This window comes from Cydia strobilella, chromosome 24, assembly GCF_947568885.1.
Source record: "Cydia strobilella chromosome 24, ilCydStro3.1, whole genome shotgun sequence".
NCBI lineage: Eukaryota > Metazoa > Arthropoda > Insecta > Lepidoptera > Tortricidae > Cydia > Cydia strobilella.
In genome coordinates, this window is record NC_086064.1 from 607,874 (window position 1) to 626,267 (window position 18,394).

Below are 18,394 nucleotides of genomic sequence, written 5' to 3' on the forward strand. Positions count from 1 at the left end.
TTGTTATTGTATCGTTTTTTTTTATATAGGTATGATCCTAAGGGTACCCTATTTTACACTTACTGTATGTAAACATAACATAAATAATATAAACATGTAGTTTTTTTTACTGAACAGAGTTAAATAAATAAAATGATACGACTACTTACTCTTCATTGTTAAGCTCGTTATTTATTATTTATTTATTTAAGCTTTATTGCACAATACATGAAGGTACAAAAGGCGGACTTAATGCCTTAAGGCATATAAATATTTATATATTAAAAAAAAATAAAAAATACTGCGGGTACCTAAGCGTCCAGGTGTCTTATCGCTAAATAGCAATCTCTTCTACGTTCTAGTAATGAAGTAATATGCACTTTGATATTTTATGCAATATTAATTATCGATTTTAAAAATTAAATTGACTACGTTCTGGAACCGAGTTTCTCGTAAGTATCGATAAAATATAGCGCCAATTTATAGGTTCTCAGCGTGTCATACCTAGTTATTCTCTAGGCACCCAAATACATTATTTTCCGTTAAACATTACATTTTAGTTCAACCAAATCATAATTGCCTTTGTAATCCTGTTCTTTTTCTGATTGAATTTCAAGGAGTATTCCTTTGTTATTCAGTTCAGTTCAGTTTCTTTATTCATAACAAGAGTTACATGTCAATTTTATTATACATATTTACATCTTGTGTCTATTTTATATTAACAATAATCAGTATCCCATTTTAATAATAATCACATAACATTGTTTTTATTCATAAATTCATCTAATGAATTAACCTTTTTAGCAAAATCATTACCTTACATATTACAATAGGTTATTACTTATTAGTGACAATTTTGGTTTTAAAATCTGTTTCAGGATATAAAATCTACAACAATTTTTTACCTTATAAGAATCCAATAGGCGCTGAAAAAGTCCGGCACGCGCAATCATCCCCGATCATCACACTCGCACCAAAACATCGACTCAGCACATCACTGCACTCACAATTTTAAAATTCGAACGCGTCACATTTTTAACTTTTTAAACATAGACAAAAGGTGTGTTCCAAAACGAGGTAATAGGTTAATTAATTAGTTTAAGAGAAAGCTCGTGTCGCCAGGCGCGCGGTCGGCGGGTGACTGACAGCGAGCTTTCGTCTCGTTCGCGCTTATTCGCTAGCGCTGTCACACGTTACCGCGTTAGCTTTTATGGAAAGCTTGCGTTGTTCATTATTGATAATAACTACCTATTTTCCACACCTAAACGATTTTCTCGTAAACGTGGTGGGATGAATAGACTGGAAATTTTTCTCAGTACACAACGCATATTATGGTACTTGGTTATAAATAAAATTAAAAAGTAAACACGATATTTACGCATACACTTTTTACTGCAACTAATTTAACGACAGTTAAATTTTAGATTCATGTTTTGGGTTTGAATAACCACACAATGTGTAAATTTCAATAACAGACGATGGACTTACTGATGATGGACTTAGTGATGGACTTTATTCCGTTGAATTAGAAGCTAATATTGCATGTTTATCCTTTTTTTTTACTATTCGATACAATGATTAGAGTAATGCGAGCGATGTTACTTAGTACTTTATTCAATGAATTTTAAACTTTGAGCTCTTTGGTATAAGGTAGCTTTTTAAAGCATAGAATCATTGAATAAAGACGGTTAGCTAAGGCAGTTGCTTTACGTATGAATTTACACATTTAAGCTAATTCGAGTTTTATTTATTCGATCTGTTTCCGATATGATACTGATCTTTCAGTGTCAAAAGTGACTTTTTCGGTTGAAGTAATGTCACCTTTGACACTGCCAGATCAGTATCATATCGGAAACAGATCGAATAAATAAAACTCGAATTGGCTCGATTGTTGACGTAGCATTGTAAACTTTCCTTAGATACTAACAAGAAAAAAATTAAGTTAATATCCCTGATGAATACATATCAACATTTACAGTGGTTAAAAAAGGTCAAAGAAAAAACCGGCCAAGTGCGAGTCGGACTCGCGCACGAAGGGTTCCGTGCCATTACTCGAAAAAACGGCAAAAAAATCACGTTTGTTGTATGGGAGCCCCTTAAATATTTATTTTATTCTGTTTTTAGTATTTGTTGTAGCGGCAACAGAATTTAAATACATCATCTGTGAAAATTTCAACTGTCTGCTATCACGGTCCATGAGATACAGCACGGTGACAGAAAGACGGACAGCGGAGTCTTAGTAAGGGTCCCGTTTTTACCCTTTGGGTACGGAACTCTAAAAATTATACTGGGTGCTGTGCTACGGCGTAGCAAATGTTTCAAGCTCAGAGCTGATGTAAAATAGTTCGTAGAGAATAATACGTAACGTTTAACATTAGCATTTAAGTTTTTTGTTACTAACACTTCTATGGGCCATGCCTGAAAAAAAAAACTACATTGTTACCGCGCTACGAGAACTATTATCGTAATAGCTCTACCATAGAGTAACTTATACTAGAGCGGTACTGTCATAGTAAATTTTGTAACCCCAGTAAATTCACTGCCATCTGTCGACACACTTTAAAACTAAAAATAAATATTTGTAAAACTACGATAAAATGTATTTAAATATGGATAAATGATTTTTTTATTTGCGTTAATTATTTTTATATGATTTTGACCCATGTTCTTTCACTGGTATGCGTTAAAATTATAAATAACAAACGAAACAGTCAACGCCCTCTATACGAGTGTAGGCCAAAACTAGTGGCGCCATCTGATCGAGAATCAAATTTTCGTGATTTTGTAGGCACGTTTTTTCCTTAGACTGTATCCATCTATTACGGAGTTATATCTATCTTTGGCTCTACTAAAGAGAGAGCTACCATACGTCCAAAGAACAAATAGAGTTAGACCATGATAAGTCTGCAACGATTTTGATAGCACACGCAGTGCAAGTGTTATTTGAATCGTCAAACATCTATGAAATTATGACGTATAAATAACACTTGCACTGCGTGTGCTATCAAAATCGTTGCAGACTTATCATGTTCAAAGATAGATATAACTCCGTAATAGTTGGATACAGTCTAAGGAAAAAACGTGCCTCAAAAATCAAGAAAATTTGATTCTCAATCAGAGGGCGCTACTAGCTTTGGCCTACTGTCGTATAGATGGCGTTGACGGTTTCGTTTGTTATTTAACAATGTTAACGCATATCAGTGAAAGAACATGGGTCAAAATCATAAAAATAATTAATGCAAATAAAAAAATCATTTATCCATATTTAAATACATTTTATCGTATTTTTATAAATCTTCATTTTTAGTTTTAAAGTGTGTCGACAGATGGCAGTGAATTTACTGTGGTTACAAAATTTACTATGACAGTACCGCTCTAGTATAAGTTACTCTATGTGATGGTCTAACTCTACCCTAGTCATATCAATATACATCCGTGGTCATATCATATATTATAATATTTATAATATTATAATGTTTAAATAAAACAATCTAATTTAAAATTGACTCGCATTATACCCGTTTTTTTGTGGTACACTGAAGTTTTTATATTATGTAATAGAAATAAAAACATAGCTATTCTTTTGTAAATTTACCTACAACTTTACAACTAAAGTTCTTAATTTACGTCCCGCATACAGACGGACCGACAGACAGCCTTTTTGTCACCCTTCGATACGGAATCCTAAAAACCATAGACATAGACAATAACTGTAACTTCTCAACTCAACGACAATTCCAAAAAAATGCGCAGTAAATCAGAATAAAATACCCATTTCCCGCCATAAACGCTGGAAACGGGTTTCTTAAAAAAACACTTAATTTCCATCTGGCGTTTGCCTCTTGCCGCCTCCCTCCGCTCTCATTGGCCGCGGCGCCGCCAATAGATTCCATCCGATTTAAATTTTGAAATTCGAACGTAAATTGAGTCTCAGAAAATTTTCTTAATTTATTGTTTTGGCGCGAACCAGTAAGCCAGCATTGTGGGTGATAAATCTTACAGATTTCTTTGTGCGTTTTGCATTTGCACTGAAATAAATTAAGTGTTCAGGTTTATTTATTGTTAAATGCATTTTATGACACAAACAGTGATATTTTATGAAAATATACTGAGAAACGGCTCAAGTTTTTCTGTTCTTCAATTTTCTTAAAAGCGATTATGTCTGGCTGGGTTTTTGATTTGTAATAAACAACCTTGCCATTACTTACTAACACGAAATATCCATAGAATTCATTATTAAAAATGTTCACATTTTCAATTTTTTACACATATAGTTGGTCAAGCAAATCTTGTCAGTAGAAAAAGGCGACAAATTTAAAAATCGTAGGCACGAAGGGTTATCGTCCTATAGAAAATTTGAATTTCGCCCTTTTTTCTACTGACGGGATTTGCTTGACCAACTATACTTACTTTGAAAATGTCGGCGTGGGAGAAAGCCGACTTACAAATATTTTATACAATACTTTCATTTCACACAAAGTTTAAATCTATTTTTAATAAGTAGATTTAAAAAGAAAGTAAATGTCTACAAATTGTCTATGAAAATAAATAAATAGTATAAATCCTACATTGATGAAACATATGTTTTCCTAATAAATATACCTTGAACATTAACGAGATGAACAAACATCAACTAATGTTAATCGCGTCGGCCATTTTGTTGATTGAACTAATTTTCGCCCCTCGGCCTACGGGGGTCTATTGCGACATTTGCGACACGCGGCATTTTGAGCGTAAATTGGCGCGTAAATGAGTGACTCTTTGTTAAAGTATTTTTATTATAAACTTTCTACGAAAGCATTGTATTGAGAGGATATTGACACTTCTGTGACAGTACTTACGAAATAAAACTATTTTAATTAAAATAAAACTATGAAAACGGATTATATCGCGTATATTGAATTTATAATACATCCCGACGTTTCGAACTCTTTACAGCGTTCGTGGTCAACGGGTGACTGAGGAAAAATTACAAAATGCAAAAATACCCACATACTAAAATAATGAACAATCATAGACTACAAACTTTAAGGCTGGTTGTACATGCAAAATCGGTTCATAAGGCTAGTTATACACTATAATTATTTTTCAAGTAAAGATATATATATATACGCGATAAAAAAAAAACTATGCCGGCTCCAACCCTACACCACGGACCCGAGAAGATTTAATTCCCTCCTAAATTGTAGGAGGGTATCCCAATATGGGACCGGCAACAAACTCGGCGGGACACATCTTTTCAAAACATCAGAATGTCCAGCATCATCCAACACTACGGTCTCACAGTAACTATCGCGGTAACCGAAGACAATATTATTTTAATTAATTTAAAATAAGTATGTACTGACTATGTTAGGTACATCAGAATTTAATTTCAGTATCATTCCGTATCTTGTCACAGTGGCAACTGGCAATGAATATGAACGTTTAGAACCGGTAATTTTTGCGATCTGTCAACGTAGCAATCACTTTGTAAAAAAACTAAAAAAGTTTGTTAGTGTAAGAGTGACGCATAACACGATAGACAATAAAAGGGTATCCATTCATATCTGTAGAATAGTCCCCGGCGAGTTAAATGACAAAGTTTTAATGAGAAAACTGTAATCATCCCTCCCTAACCCCCCTCACCCCCTTTCTCGCCCCCACCTCGCATCAGCTCCCTCTGACTTTTGCATGATTTTACTCATTTTCATAATTACTTCATGCTAGTCACTCGCTGAAAACTTTATTTAAGCTTTTGAGCGTTTTCACATCGTCCGATCTGGTAACGATAAGTTAATAATATGTATTGTATTAATAGATGTATTATGTTAATAGATGTATTGTATTAATTTAAGGGGGCTGTCAACACCCAATGTCCTTGAAACTGATGTTATTTAAGCAGTTTTTTAAGAAAAACTATTTGTTAGTAAAGCAGTATTGAACCTTTAAGTCTAAGGAGAGACTTCGCCTCCTTGTGTGTGTTCTACCGCTTGTACAATGGGCTGTGCTCTGAAGAACTGTTTGACATGATGCCAACGGCCGCTTTCTATCACCGCACCGCTCGCCATCGGCAAGGTGTTCATCCTCACACCCTAGCACCTAAATGGTCGCGTACTGTGCAAGGAATTTCCTCCCGCGGACGCTTCGGCTGTGGAATGAGCTCCCTGCCGAGGTTTTCCCGAGGGGCTACAGTATGGGGTTCTTCAAAAAAGGAGTGTACAGGTTCTTAAAGGGTCGGCAACGCGCGTGTAATATCTCTAGTGTTGCAGGCGTCCATAGGCTACGGTGACTGCTTACCATCAGGCGGGCCGTATGCTTGATTGCCACCGGCGTGGTATAAAAAAAGCAAAAAAATTATAATATTGTCTTCGGTTACCGCGATAGTTACTCATGAAACCAGCCAGCTTGGGATCCTGTAGTCCATCTGATAAAGGAGCAAGCGAGACATAGACTGTGAGACCTTAGTGTTGGATGATGCTGGACATTCTGATGTTTTGAAAAGATGTGTCCCGCCGAGTTTGTTGCTGGTCCCATATTGGGATACCCTCCTACAATTTAGGAGGGAATTAAATCTTCTCGGGTCCGTGGTGTAGGGTTGGAGCCGGCATAGTTTTTATCGCGTATATATATATATATCTTTACTTGAAAAATAATTATAGTGTATAACTAGCCTTATGAACCGATTTTGCATGTACAACCAGCCTTAAAGTTTGTAGTCTATGATTGTTCATTATTTTAGTATGTGGGTATTTTTGCACTTTGTAATTTTTCCTCAGTCACCCGTTGACCACGAACGCTGTAAAGAGTTCGAAACGTCGGGATGTATTATAAATTCAATATACGCGATATAATCCGTTTTCATAGTTTTATTTCAAAAAAATTATGTTATTATTCATTATATTTCAAAGACCATACTCGAAACATGATTGAACATAATCGGATCTATAAAAATTATGTAATTGTAAAGATTGGTCTTAAAATCACCATTAAACGGTTTTATGTCTGTGGCGTAAAGCCAGTGGATTGTATAAAAATGTGCGCTATGCTAACCCATTGAGAGAGACCAACCAAACAATGAAATTGTCTCAATAACAACCTGTACCACGCGAATAAAACGTAAGCGCCGTAAAATTAATGGCGCTTACGCGTTTAGGTCACGAGACTCCGCTTCTATGGTTTGTTGTCAAAACGACAACAAGTCATGGCCCAAAATTCTGGTTCTGTGTGTCGGATACGTTAGTAATTGGTTAGTAATAAGAGTTCAATGTGCTAACCCAAATAAAGCTTGCCTTACCGGTGGTTGCGAGTCCTCTTGCTGGCGGAGGCCTCTGCTGGTGGTAGCTCCTTGATGTTATTTTTATTATTGGGGTACACTTAACTTACACAACTCTATGGCTGCTACTCGACACAGCGTTGGCGCAACTGCGCAGCGACGCCAATTTCCATAACGCCGACGCTTACAAGACGCTAGTGTGGGGTGGCTAGGTTTCCACTGAATATAATTATCACTATCATTATAAGATATCACTATCACTATCACTATAGATCACTACATAGTATAAAACAGTCGCTTTCCGCTGTCTGCCCGCCCGTCTGTCCCTATGTATGCTTAGATCTTTAAAACTACGCAACGGATTTTGATGCGGATTTTTTAATAGATAAGTTTTTTTTTATAGATAAAGTCAGTGGCGTAGCAAGGCGTGGGCGAAGTGGGCCCGAAGGCCTCGCGCCCCAAGGGGTGCCTCGCGCGAGGCCCCTTAGGGCAGTGAAAGAAAAGGGCCTCGCAGGTGCGATTTCGCCCACGACTAAATTAGATAACGCTACGCCCTACGCCACTGGATAAAGTGATTCAAGAGGAAGGTTTATATGTATAACTTGTAGGTTTCGTGTTAATTAGTTGAACTACCCGTGCGAAGCCGGGGCGGGTCGCTAGTTATTTATATCATATATCTGTCGCATCCTAGTCATGATTACGGATAGTCAAATGACTGAAATGGTCATGAGTCCGTACTCATGACTCGTCGGAAGTTGCTGCGGAACGCCAGCGCCATCTGCGGCGTTGTACGGAGTCTATGAGAGGGGGCACGAGAATGGCGAGAGGTCATTCTACTTCCAGCAGTGGAACAGTGCGCTAGTCTCTTAGGAACTGTACCGCGTTTCGTTAGAACTACCTAGTTGATGTTGACTTGTGATTAAAATTAAGTTGTTCGAATTTACCTCAATAATACAATTATAAGCAGTGTTTTCTTGATATTGCTAGTTAATATTTCCGAATGCTTATTTCATGAACTGCTAGCGTACACTTAAACTGTGAAGTTAATACATCGAGGTACTGCGCCCTTCGCTTTTTGGCCATCCCGCCGTCATCAGAAGTATAATAATGCGGTTTGTATAATTGCGGTGGTTTTTATCGCGATTCTAATAACACTAAAGTTATTATGTCAGTTATTGTTTTTATAGACCTTTTTGTGTCACCGGCCAGTAGCCTCGCTACTCCAGATGAGTTGTAGTTGCTCAAACTTGTCAGTAAATAAGAACCAAAAAACTATAATCTTTTTCTTTTGGGTGCTAGTACTAGTGTAAGACAAAGATAGTATGATTCTCTCTGTCTATGTTTGAAATGAGACAGTCCTTTGACAAACTATACTGAACACGTAGTTTTATCCGCTACTTTCGATGCTGTCTGTACTTATTGCTTAATTTTAAGAAAATACGCCATGGTTGCAGCGAATAAATGAAAATGATCCGAATCCGAAGACAGCGAAGGTAACTAAACTTAGACTTATAATGACTGGGATATAGACCGTGATCCGTGATTATATTTTGCAAGTGTACGAAATTCTACGCGCTTAACCAGGGGTGTGAAACTCCTCGCTTCGGGCAAACTCGGCTCCGTTCGGCTCAGCATTGCTCCGAGCAATTATTAGGGTTGGCACAACTTGATGCCCCTTTGCGTGCAAGACCACAGATAAGATAATAACCTGAATTTTGACAACCCTAAATAGCCGAAAGGGATAGTGCCATATATTAGAAACATCATGGTTCAACCCTGAACCGCTGTCAAACCAGGGACCGGCCAACCCTTTCCGCGATAAAACCCTTTCAATGGGCGATACTTAAACACGGCTAACACATTGAAAGACGTTCCCTTTTGAACTGCAAGCCCATTCATACCCTTACCTTTGACTAACCCTTACCGAAAAGCTAACCAAAAGGGTTACCCTTATCTTTAAGCGCTTTTTATAAAGGTTTCCCTTTGCGTAAAAGAGACAGGATTGGTATATATCTACGGTAGTGTATGAAAAGGAAAGAAAATACGTGCCTAGTCAAAGAACGCCGCCGTCACCGCCGACGATCGCTCGGATTCGAAGTAATGTGTGCTTTATAAACAAGGTAGACGACTTAAATTAGCACGCTTATATGCTAAAAGGGAAGCCCTTTATAAGGCTAACCCTTATAAGCAATATGCAAGGTGTTGGTGAGCGGATGATAAGGGTTTTGTAAGGGTATTTGGGCTACCGATTACTCAAATGTGGTAGCTTTATATAAGGGTTTTTAAAGGCAATACAAAGGGTTTCGTCTGGCAAAGGGTATGGTGAGTTAAGCCTTATGCAATACCCTTATAAAGCCCCGATAAGGGATAGCGGGCCGGTCCCTGTGTCAAACTTCGGTTCTGTAGGAAGTTTCCTTTCTGTACGGTAGTACTATTATTTATCCTGTGGCTTAACGTACTACTCTCTACTTTGCTAAGTAGGTATTATTCCTGACGTATAAATCTTTATGAATAGACTCCTTACCTATTGTTATTTCCTGTCACCGATCCTAACAAGCAAAGAACAAACCCAATTAAGGCGCGTCCACGCGCTCATTAGCGGCGCGTGGCGAGCGTCGCGCACGCCGCTTGACTTTTTAAATGACGAAAAATGTGCACATGTCTAAGTCTGTACAGACTTTGACATGGCAAAGTGTAATAGTGCCATTATATATGTTTTTACCGTATTTTATTACTTAAATTTAAATGTTACATCCCAGGTAGCATTTATACGTCATCATGACATCCGTTACGTCATAATGGATATGACAAAGTGTAATAGTGCCATTATATATGTTTTTACCGTATTTTATTACTTAAATTTAAATGTTAAAACTAAACTAACATTGAAATAAAACTACTTAAAAATTAAAGTAATATAGAAAAATACCCACCTATGAATGAATGTTAAATATATTTCTATATAAAAAAATGTGCTAAACTTCCAAAAAATGTCTACAAACGTGACAGCTACCAAATTAATACATATAAAAAAACCGGCCAAGTGCGAGTCCGACTCGCGCACTGAGAGTTCCGTACCATTACGAAAAAAACGGCAACAAAATCACGTTTGTTGTATGGGAGCCCCACTTAATTTTTTTTTTGTATTTGTTGTTAATGTTGTTATAGCGGCAACAGAAATACATCACCTGTGAGAATTTCAACTGTCTAGCTATCACGGTTCATGAGATACAGCCTGGTGACAGACCGACAGACAGACAGACAGCGGAGTCTTAGTAGTGAGGTCCCGTTTTTACCCTTTGGGACCTAAAAATTACTGTCATAGCATGTCATAGGGATTATCATTCGACGCGAGAGGTATAACTGTATGTAAAAAGTTTCAGAGCAATTTAGCTAGTCGTTTAAAAATGAGAGCGTAACTACGTTTGTATGGAGAACCGAGCTTGCCGGGGACTCTTTAAGTGTATGATGTATGATTAAGACAACGTGAGTTGCTGGTATTAACAACAGCACGTGTCCTTCCAAAAAGTATAATCAGTGAGCAGATAAAGGGTTTGGTTGATTTAAAGTTGGCCGACTTCAATATATACATAATCTAGAAGAACACAACGCTTGCGCGATCTAACCTGCGTGTAGCGACATCTATCGAATTATTCATTGGAGATATTAAATATTGTTTGTCAACTAGACTACAAACAGGACTGATATCAAGAGCAGTGGCGTAACTAGGGGAGGGAGGGGGGCAGAGGGGGCAAGTGCCCCGGGCGCCATCCAAGAGGGGGCGCCAAAATGGGCAAGGCAGCAGCAGGGAAACTTTTGTCAGTCGTCAGGGGGCGCAAATTTGGTGACTGCCCCGGGCGCCATATCCTCTAGCTACGCCCCTGATCAAGAGTAAAGATTAAAGCAGAAAGGTATAAAGTGCAGGATTGGAAAGTAAATAAAAGTTAAGTTAAATCATAAAAGTATAAGATTTATAAGAAAATAGTAAGTTATTTTTTTTCTAATTGGGGATACACGAGTAATACTATTGTTAATTTTATTTATTTTACAATAAATCTCTTTGATTTCAAATGTCTACATTATAATTGATCACAGAACATTTTTTTTGGAGCAGAGGCACAGCAAGGCATATCTACCGTCACCGTCAACGCAAGCTCCTGATGACACTCCCCGGTACGGAGTAAAACATGTCGAGCGTTTTTCGACTTAAAATACGTGAGTGACCCGTTAGGCATAGATAGTCCCTCATTAGCAAACATTATGTTACGCCCTTCATTATTTCACTACCGTAGGCAAGATACCTCATGTGGTGAGACACGCGTACAGTCGCCATCAGATATATCGGAGCGGCCAAGGTGCTCACAAATATCTTTTTTTTTTATACCACGTCGGTGGCAATCAAGCGTACGGCCCGCCTGATGGTAAGCAGTTACCGTAGCCTATGGACGCCTGCAACACCGGAGATATTACACGCGCGTTGCCGACCCTAACACTCCTCTCCCTCGTTGAGCTCTTAAATATAACACGCCTCTATTGTCAAGGCGCTAGGTGCGTGTTCAGATATTTTTGAGCACCTCGGCCGCTCCGACATATCTGATGGCGACTGTACAATCTCAATGGTATAATCCATGGTATATCTGTAAATCATGAAATATCCTTTCAAAGATAGCATATAGGTACCAGACCAGAGAATTTGGGACTGAGAATTCCCGGCTCGGCCACCGGTGGACTTGGTCAGTTTTTCTTTAGTGTATGATATCTATTCCAGTTTATAATCATGAAATACTCTTAATTAATTATAACTATTAAAAGTATTGATTTAAGTATTTAAATGAACAATGTAAAACTAGTTAAAATGGTTACATTTTAAGACTACTAGCGCCATCTATCGAATTAAATATGTACCGTAGGTTGGAGAGTCGATGCTACTCGCTACGAGAGGGCGCTGTTATGATGTTTCCTACGACCACTATTGTCATCTATTGTCGAGTAGCAGCACTGAAAATTCCATGGTGTGACGTGTGACGTGTGACTCAAAATACCAGGGGGATTAAACATAAAATACTAAATAAAAATATACCATTTTATTATTATACTAACCTTACAAATTAAAGATGTGAGGATCACAAAAGGATACCCTTAATCTTAAAACCTCTTTTTTATATCATAGATGGACCATTTTTTTATTTGTCGAATTTTTTTTCGTCATAATTCGATAAAATTTGGATGAGTTCCCTGTTCTGCACAAAATAAGTACTAAAAATGTTCCTATGAGTTACAAAAAAAATGTGGTAGTACGCCTTTGTACATACTGTCCGCGCGCGAATTCCGTGCGCGGCTCAGGAATGTTAGGAATGTTGGGTGTCCTCACAGAGTAGTGTCATTTTGTACGTACGGGCGCGGCGCACACCCCCCCACTTCCTCGACCTCCGAATGCACGGAATTAGAGCGCGGACAGTACACTTTTTTTTTTTTTTATCTGGTTTTTATGGAGGCTTTGGACACTCTAGGTGAACATGTCAGCCTCATGGGTGCTATCATAGTTCCCTACTCAAGGGAGAGGTCAATAAAGTGGTAAACACTGATTGCTTTGTCCGATATAGGCTCTGCCAACCAACAATTGATCTGTCCATTGTGCATGGAGCCCAGACTACCAAAAATTCTTTTTCTAAAGTCCGAATTCCGGACGCATTCCAACAACACGTGAGACAAGTCATCAGTCTTCTGACAGTTTGCACACAGTGGTGACGATTTAACACCCATCATGCACAGAAATTTGACTTACATATTTTACATTGTTATGTCTATTTTGTATAAACTTGTTTATGTGCAATTTAGTGACATACATAGATACTTAACCGAAATTAACATAAACTTTAACGGTTTTGAATGATTCACGGTTAGTTTCACTATACTCATGTTGACCAGGATATGGACTGTAATTGCCTTTTGTATTCATTATTATTTACGACGGGACAATAGCTTAAAATAAGTTTTAAATTTACCTCCGACGTTTCGAGGACGGCGTTGTCCCCGTGATCTCGGAGAAAACTCAAACGTTCAAGTTAATAAAACAAGACCAAGTGCGGGTAGTACGAAAAACTCGCGCGGCTAGAAGATGTTGATGTCAACTTTAGCCAGTCTTTTCCGAGACCACGGGGACAACGCCGTCCTCGAAAGGTCGGAGGTAAATTTAAAACTTATTTTACGCGATTAAGTCCCGTCGTTGTGAATAATAATAAGTCAAATCGTGAAAATATAATCAGTACCCTTTGTATTGTTTTCGAGCTCCCGATATTTCGATGCAGTTACATGCATCTCTCTGGTTACCCGTGAACAAGATGAAAGAAAGAAAATTCGACCTCAAAAACCCGACAGCTTTTATGACTCATTTAGAAAGCAAGCTTCTTCATCAGCAGGTACATGTGCTGGTCGACTTCGAAGCCGTGGAGATTGTTGGCGTCGCCCTGCAGCCGCATCAGCAGCCCCCCGAATGACACGTAGGCAGCCAGGCGGGACGCTGTCTCCATCGCTGCCTCGTCACCTTCTATCCTGAAAAAATTATTTATGATATTAGTATTGACCAAAGATAGATATAAAATAAATAAATCACTTGAAAACACTGAAATCTACTACTTAAAACTGATTACTCCCCTACCATATTACAAAAAAAGAAAATAATAAATACAAATAAAAAATCATTTATCCATATATATATATATATATACCCATTCCGCAACCCACCAACGGAGCAGCAGCTGACGTTCACGAGAGTTCATCATACATAGCCGTAAACCGCTATACGAGTTTTCGCCCGGGAGGCGATGACTGACGAAATTTGTGCCTGGCTCGGGGTCTTCACCATTTTTAGTGCTTGTAAGGCCCGTCTCTTTATATATATAAAACTATGTAAATGATTCTTTTATATTTGTCAATACAAAACTAACCTATAAACTTTGCCCGACATGACATATTCGAAGCTATCCGCGCGATTTCCTTCCGTGTCCAGGGGGTTCCACTCCCCGCCGTCCGGGTACCCGTTCTCCCGCAACGTTGTCGCCAGCACCAGACGGAACTTGTCCCCAAGCTCCATCGGATATATCCAAGAATTAATATCCAAAATCAGGTCCATTTTGAACGACTCTGATTCACAGTGTAAACGACTGACGCGGTCGAATTTCTTGCCCTCGGGATCCATGTCCTTTACGTTGAATATGTCTTCGAATAGTACACCTGCCATTTTGTGGTATTTGTGTTAGTTTTGCTATAAAACGCTGAGAAAACAACCCGCCGCCGAACTGGAAAGCTCATGCCAAATTGTTTGACATTTTTGACGTTGACGTTTATTTTTTTTTCTATTCATATTAATGTTGCAATATGCTTACTTTGAAAAGACGTTACAAAAATCTGAAACAAAAAATATGCTTACTGACCATACTCAATGTCAATGCTTCTACTGAGGCAACAAAATTTTCTTTGAATATAGAGATTTCAACTTTGAGAAAGAACTTTGTAGAAGAGGCCTACTATTGATCTTCTATTTTTATGGAAATAGATAGATTGTCTAAAGGTATACGTCCACAAGGCCGCATCGCACGCATCGGACGCATCGCACGCAACGGATCAGTGGACGCACTTGTGTGACTTTCTATACAAAGAATACTAAAATCCGTTGCGTGCGATGCTTCCGATGCGTGCTGATTAGTGGACGCACTTGTGTGACTTTCTATACAAAGAATATTATAGTTGGTCAAGCAAATCTTGTCAGTAGAAAAAGGCGGAAAATTTAAAATATATAGGTGCGAAGGGATATCATTTCATAGAAAATTCTTCCTTTTTCTACTGACAAGATTTGGTTAACCAACTATAAAATTCGTTGCGTGCGATGCGGCGCTGTGGACGTCTACCTTAAAAAACGTGATATTTGCGACATTTCTTTCTTATGGTAACACTATCTTTTTGCGGCTGCGTTCATAGTATAAATTAGTTAAATTTAAAGTTTATTTGAAACACTGAAGCCGCGTTATTTAGCATTTTTCATAAAAGTAGATACAGAATCAAACATTATTTAAGCCATCGTTTATATTTATTCATGAAAATCGGTAAAATAATGAAAGTAAACAAATTCAAAGAATAACAAATGTGAACGCACCTTAAGAGGTGCGTATAGTGCAAAGAGTAGTATAAGTATAGCTTTAGTCATTATTCTGAGGTATAGTGTTGCCATACGATACATGCCCAGCCAAGTGCGTACACCACATTTGTCGTAATAAAACAGCGGAAACATTTTCAAGCTAACCTCTAACCCAAAAACGCTGCACGTGTTGGGTTATTGTGTGCGTTTTAATCAGTGAACGACGCAAGTGCTCCAAATACCCAACGTGGGTTACTTATTTTAGTGTGCCAAGACGCTCCCGCGTGTGAATAATAAACGCGCATATTAAATTCGTCCAAAATGACGGAAGTTCTTCAACCCGGTGCGGACGTTTTGTCCGAGAAAAAGAGGAAGAAAAACAAGGATACTGTGTCATTAGGCGCATTTCAGAAGCTCGGAGACTTTAAGATCGAGCCCTCCGAGAGTGTGAAGAAGCTAGACACAGCGTACTGGCCGTTGTTGCTAAAAAACTTCGATCGTCTCAACGTGCGAACTAACCACTACACGCCGCTGCCGTTCGGACACTCGCCTTTGAAGCGCCCTATTACTGACTACATCAAGTCTGGCTTCATAAACGTCGATAAACCGAGCAACCCTAGCTCCCACGAGGTAGTTTCATGGATAAAACGTATTCTTAAAGTGGAAAAGACGGGTCACTCGGGCACGCTCGATCCTAAGGTGACGGGATGTCTGATCGTGTGTGTAGACCGCGCGACGCGGCTGGTGAAATCCCAGCAGAACGCCGGCAAGGAGTACGTGGCCGTGTTCAGTCTTCACTCCGCTGTGGAGAGCATAAAAAAAGTGACTCAAGGTTTAGAGAAGCTACGAGGCGCGCTGTTCCAGCGCCCGCCTCTAATCTCCGCCGTGAAGCGACAACTTCGTGTCCGTTCAGTGTACGACAGCAAACTCCTTGACTTTGATGCTGAAAGAAACATTGGAGTATTCTGGGTCAGCTGCGAGGCCGGCTCTTACATCAGAACAATGTGCGTCCATCTTGGACTCATGCTTGGAGTCGGAGGACAGATGATTGAGCTCAGAAGAGTGCGGTCCGGCATTCAAGGAGAGGGAGAAGGTATGGTCACCATGCATGATATCTTAGACGCTCAATGGGCTTACGAAAACCACAAAGATGAGACCTACCTCCGCAGAGTCATCAAGCCTCTCGAAGGTCTCCTAATAGCGCATAAGAGGATCTTTGTGAAAGACAGCGCAGTCAACGCTATCTGTTATGGAGCCAAAGTCCTTTTACCTGGTATTTTAAGGTACGAAGATGGAATAGAAATTGATCAGGAAATTGTTATTGTAACAACAAAAGGTGAAGCCATCGCTTTAGCTATTGCGTTAATGACCACATCAACAATGGCGTCTTGTGACCACGGAGTCGCTGCCAAGCTGAAACGGGTTATTATGGAGAGGGACACGTATCCTCGCAAATGGGGCCTCGGTCCGAAGGCATCGCAGAAGAAGCAGCTAATACAGCAAGGGAAATTAGATAAGTTCGGCAAACCTAATGAAAATACTCCATCTGAATGGTTGAACAGTTACAAGGACTATAATAAGGGTAAAGCGAAAGAAAATGGAGCTGATACTCAAGACGCAGAGGAGGAAGGCAGCAGAAAGCGAACAGCCAGCACGGCCAACGCTGACGACACCAACAACTCAATTGAAGTGAAGTCCGATAAAAAGAAGAAGAAAAAGAAACGTGACCTAGACGAAACTGCTGAGGGAGAGACGACCGAAGCTGCCGACACCACAATGGAGGTGGCGGAGGACGGAGAAAAACAAAAGAAAAAAAAGAAGAAGAAGGACAAACAGAAAGAGAGAGAGACGGAATGAGAACTATTTTGTTAAGTCAGTGATAATGATAGTAAAATCAGATGCAATTGGTGGTACTAATTTAGGTTTGTCAGCTGTACTCTCAGAGATGCAGATACAGAGATATGTCTGTGACCATTTAAACATTGTTTCCTTGCCAAGGGATTATTATAATATTTCGGCAATATTACGATTTTAAACAAAATGTACGATATTATGTATTTGTAATCCAATCAAAATTAAATTCGTATCTATTAAGCCATTTAAAACATTATTAAGTGCTATATTTTAAAAAATGTATAGAATAGTCTTAAAAATGCTAGAAGCAATCGTTTTTAAGTATAATTTGCATCTGAAACTTACGGAAAATCATTCTAATAGTTATTGAAACATGTATGTATGCAGTATGGCAGTTCAAAAGATATTTGACCACTTAATTTGTATCCTATACCAATGCCCAGCTAGACTCTGTATGTAATGCTACATTTCCACGCGTGGCAAGGCTCGGAAAATCATTTTAATAGTTATTGAAACATGTATGTATGCAGTATGGCAGTTCAAAAGATATTTGACCACTTAATTTGTATCCTATACCAATGCCCAGCTAGACTCTGTATGTAATGCTACATTTCCACGCGTGGCAAGGCTCGACAAGCCTATGGGATGCAGCTATGCGGTGGAATGAGATAACAATGTCCCTGAGGCTTGTCGAGACTACGCATGGAAACGTAGCATAATAGTGATTGTTTTCAAATGTATTAATATTCAGCCATAGGCCATTTTTTAATTACATAAAAGAGTTGTTACATATTTACTTCGCATATTATTGCTAGAAATTCTACAATAAAGTTATATGTCCATTTTCCTAGACGAATCGGAGAATTCCTATGCTACGGGTTTTGCATTTTTCTACTGACCCCAAATCGCGTCTTTTTAAGGCAGGTGTTTTATTTGAGAAGTTAATAGTTTTAAGTTAGCTTTTAAGGAAAATGTTGGAGTTGTAAGTGTTTATCTTTAAACTGGTCAACATTAAAATGAATGAAATTTATTCCTGTTTTACATACCCATACGTTTATCTGACCTTTACCAAAGAGAATATCAAAGATAGATCTAACTCCGTCTATTATATCCTCTTTGGAGAATATATGTCTTTGGTATCAGCATAGAGTAACTTATACTAGAGCGGTACT

The 18,394-nt window shown here is 38.7% G+C and overlaps 3 protein-coding genes across 3 annotated transcripts in view; 1 reads left to right on the forward strand and 2 right to left on the reverse strand.

Annotated features, from left to right (window-relative positions):
* LOC134752285 (single-minded homolog 1) overlaps nucleotides 1-1,097 on the reverse strand; it is a 101,546-nt gene extending 100,449 nt beyond the window's left edge. The window contains exon 1 of the mRNA XM_063687944.1: nucleotides 885-1,097. The gene's annotated coding sequence lies outside the window, so the exon portion shown is untranslated. The remainder of the gene's footprint in view (nucleotides 1-884) is intronic.
* Nucleotides 1,098-12,303: 11,206 nt separating this feature from the next.
* On the reverse strand, nucleotides 12,304-14,563 carry LOC134752244 (DNA-directed RNA polymerases I, II, and III subunit RPABC3). Its single transcript, XM_063687873.1, has 2 exons — nucleotides 14,182-14,563; nucleotides 12,304-13,786 (listed from the first exon to the last, which is right to left on the reverse strand). Exons 1-2 carry the CDS (start codon nucleotides 14,472-14,474, stop codon nucleotides 13,627-13,629), a joined length of 453 nt encoding a protein of 150 aa, XP_063543943.1. The 5' UTR covers nucleotides 14,475-14,563; the 3' UTR covers nucleotides 12,304-13,626.
* Nucleotides 14,564-15,461: 898 nt separating this feature from the next.
* On the forward strand, nucleotides 15,462-18,252 carry LOC134752336 (H/ACA ribonucleoprotein complex subunit 4). The gene has a single exon (XM_063688010.1). It carries the CDS (start codon nucleotides 15,690-15,692, stop codon nucleotides 17,223-17,225), a length of 1,536 nt encoding a protein of 511 aa, XP_063544080.1. The 5' UTR covers nucleotides 15,462-15,689; the 3' UTR covers nucleotides 17,226-18,252.
* The last annotated feature ends 142 nt before the right edge of the window (nucleotides 18,253-18,394 follow it).

Excerpts from the sequence above, each read along its gene's own strand:
- LOC134752244 (XM_063687873.1), bottom strand. The coding sequence starts at position 14,474 with ATGGCAGGTGTACTATTCGAAGACATATTCAACGTAAAGGACATGGAT. Across the intron at positions 13,787-14,181 it reads ATGTCGGGCAAAGTTTATAG|GATAGAAGGTGACGAGGCAG; the intron begins GTTAGTTTTGTA and ends TAATTTTTTCAG.
- LOC134752336 (XM_063688010.1), top strand. The coding sequence starts at position 15,690 with ATGACGGAAGTTCTTCAACCCGGTGCGGACGTTTTGTCCGAGAAAAAG.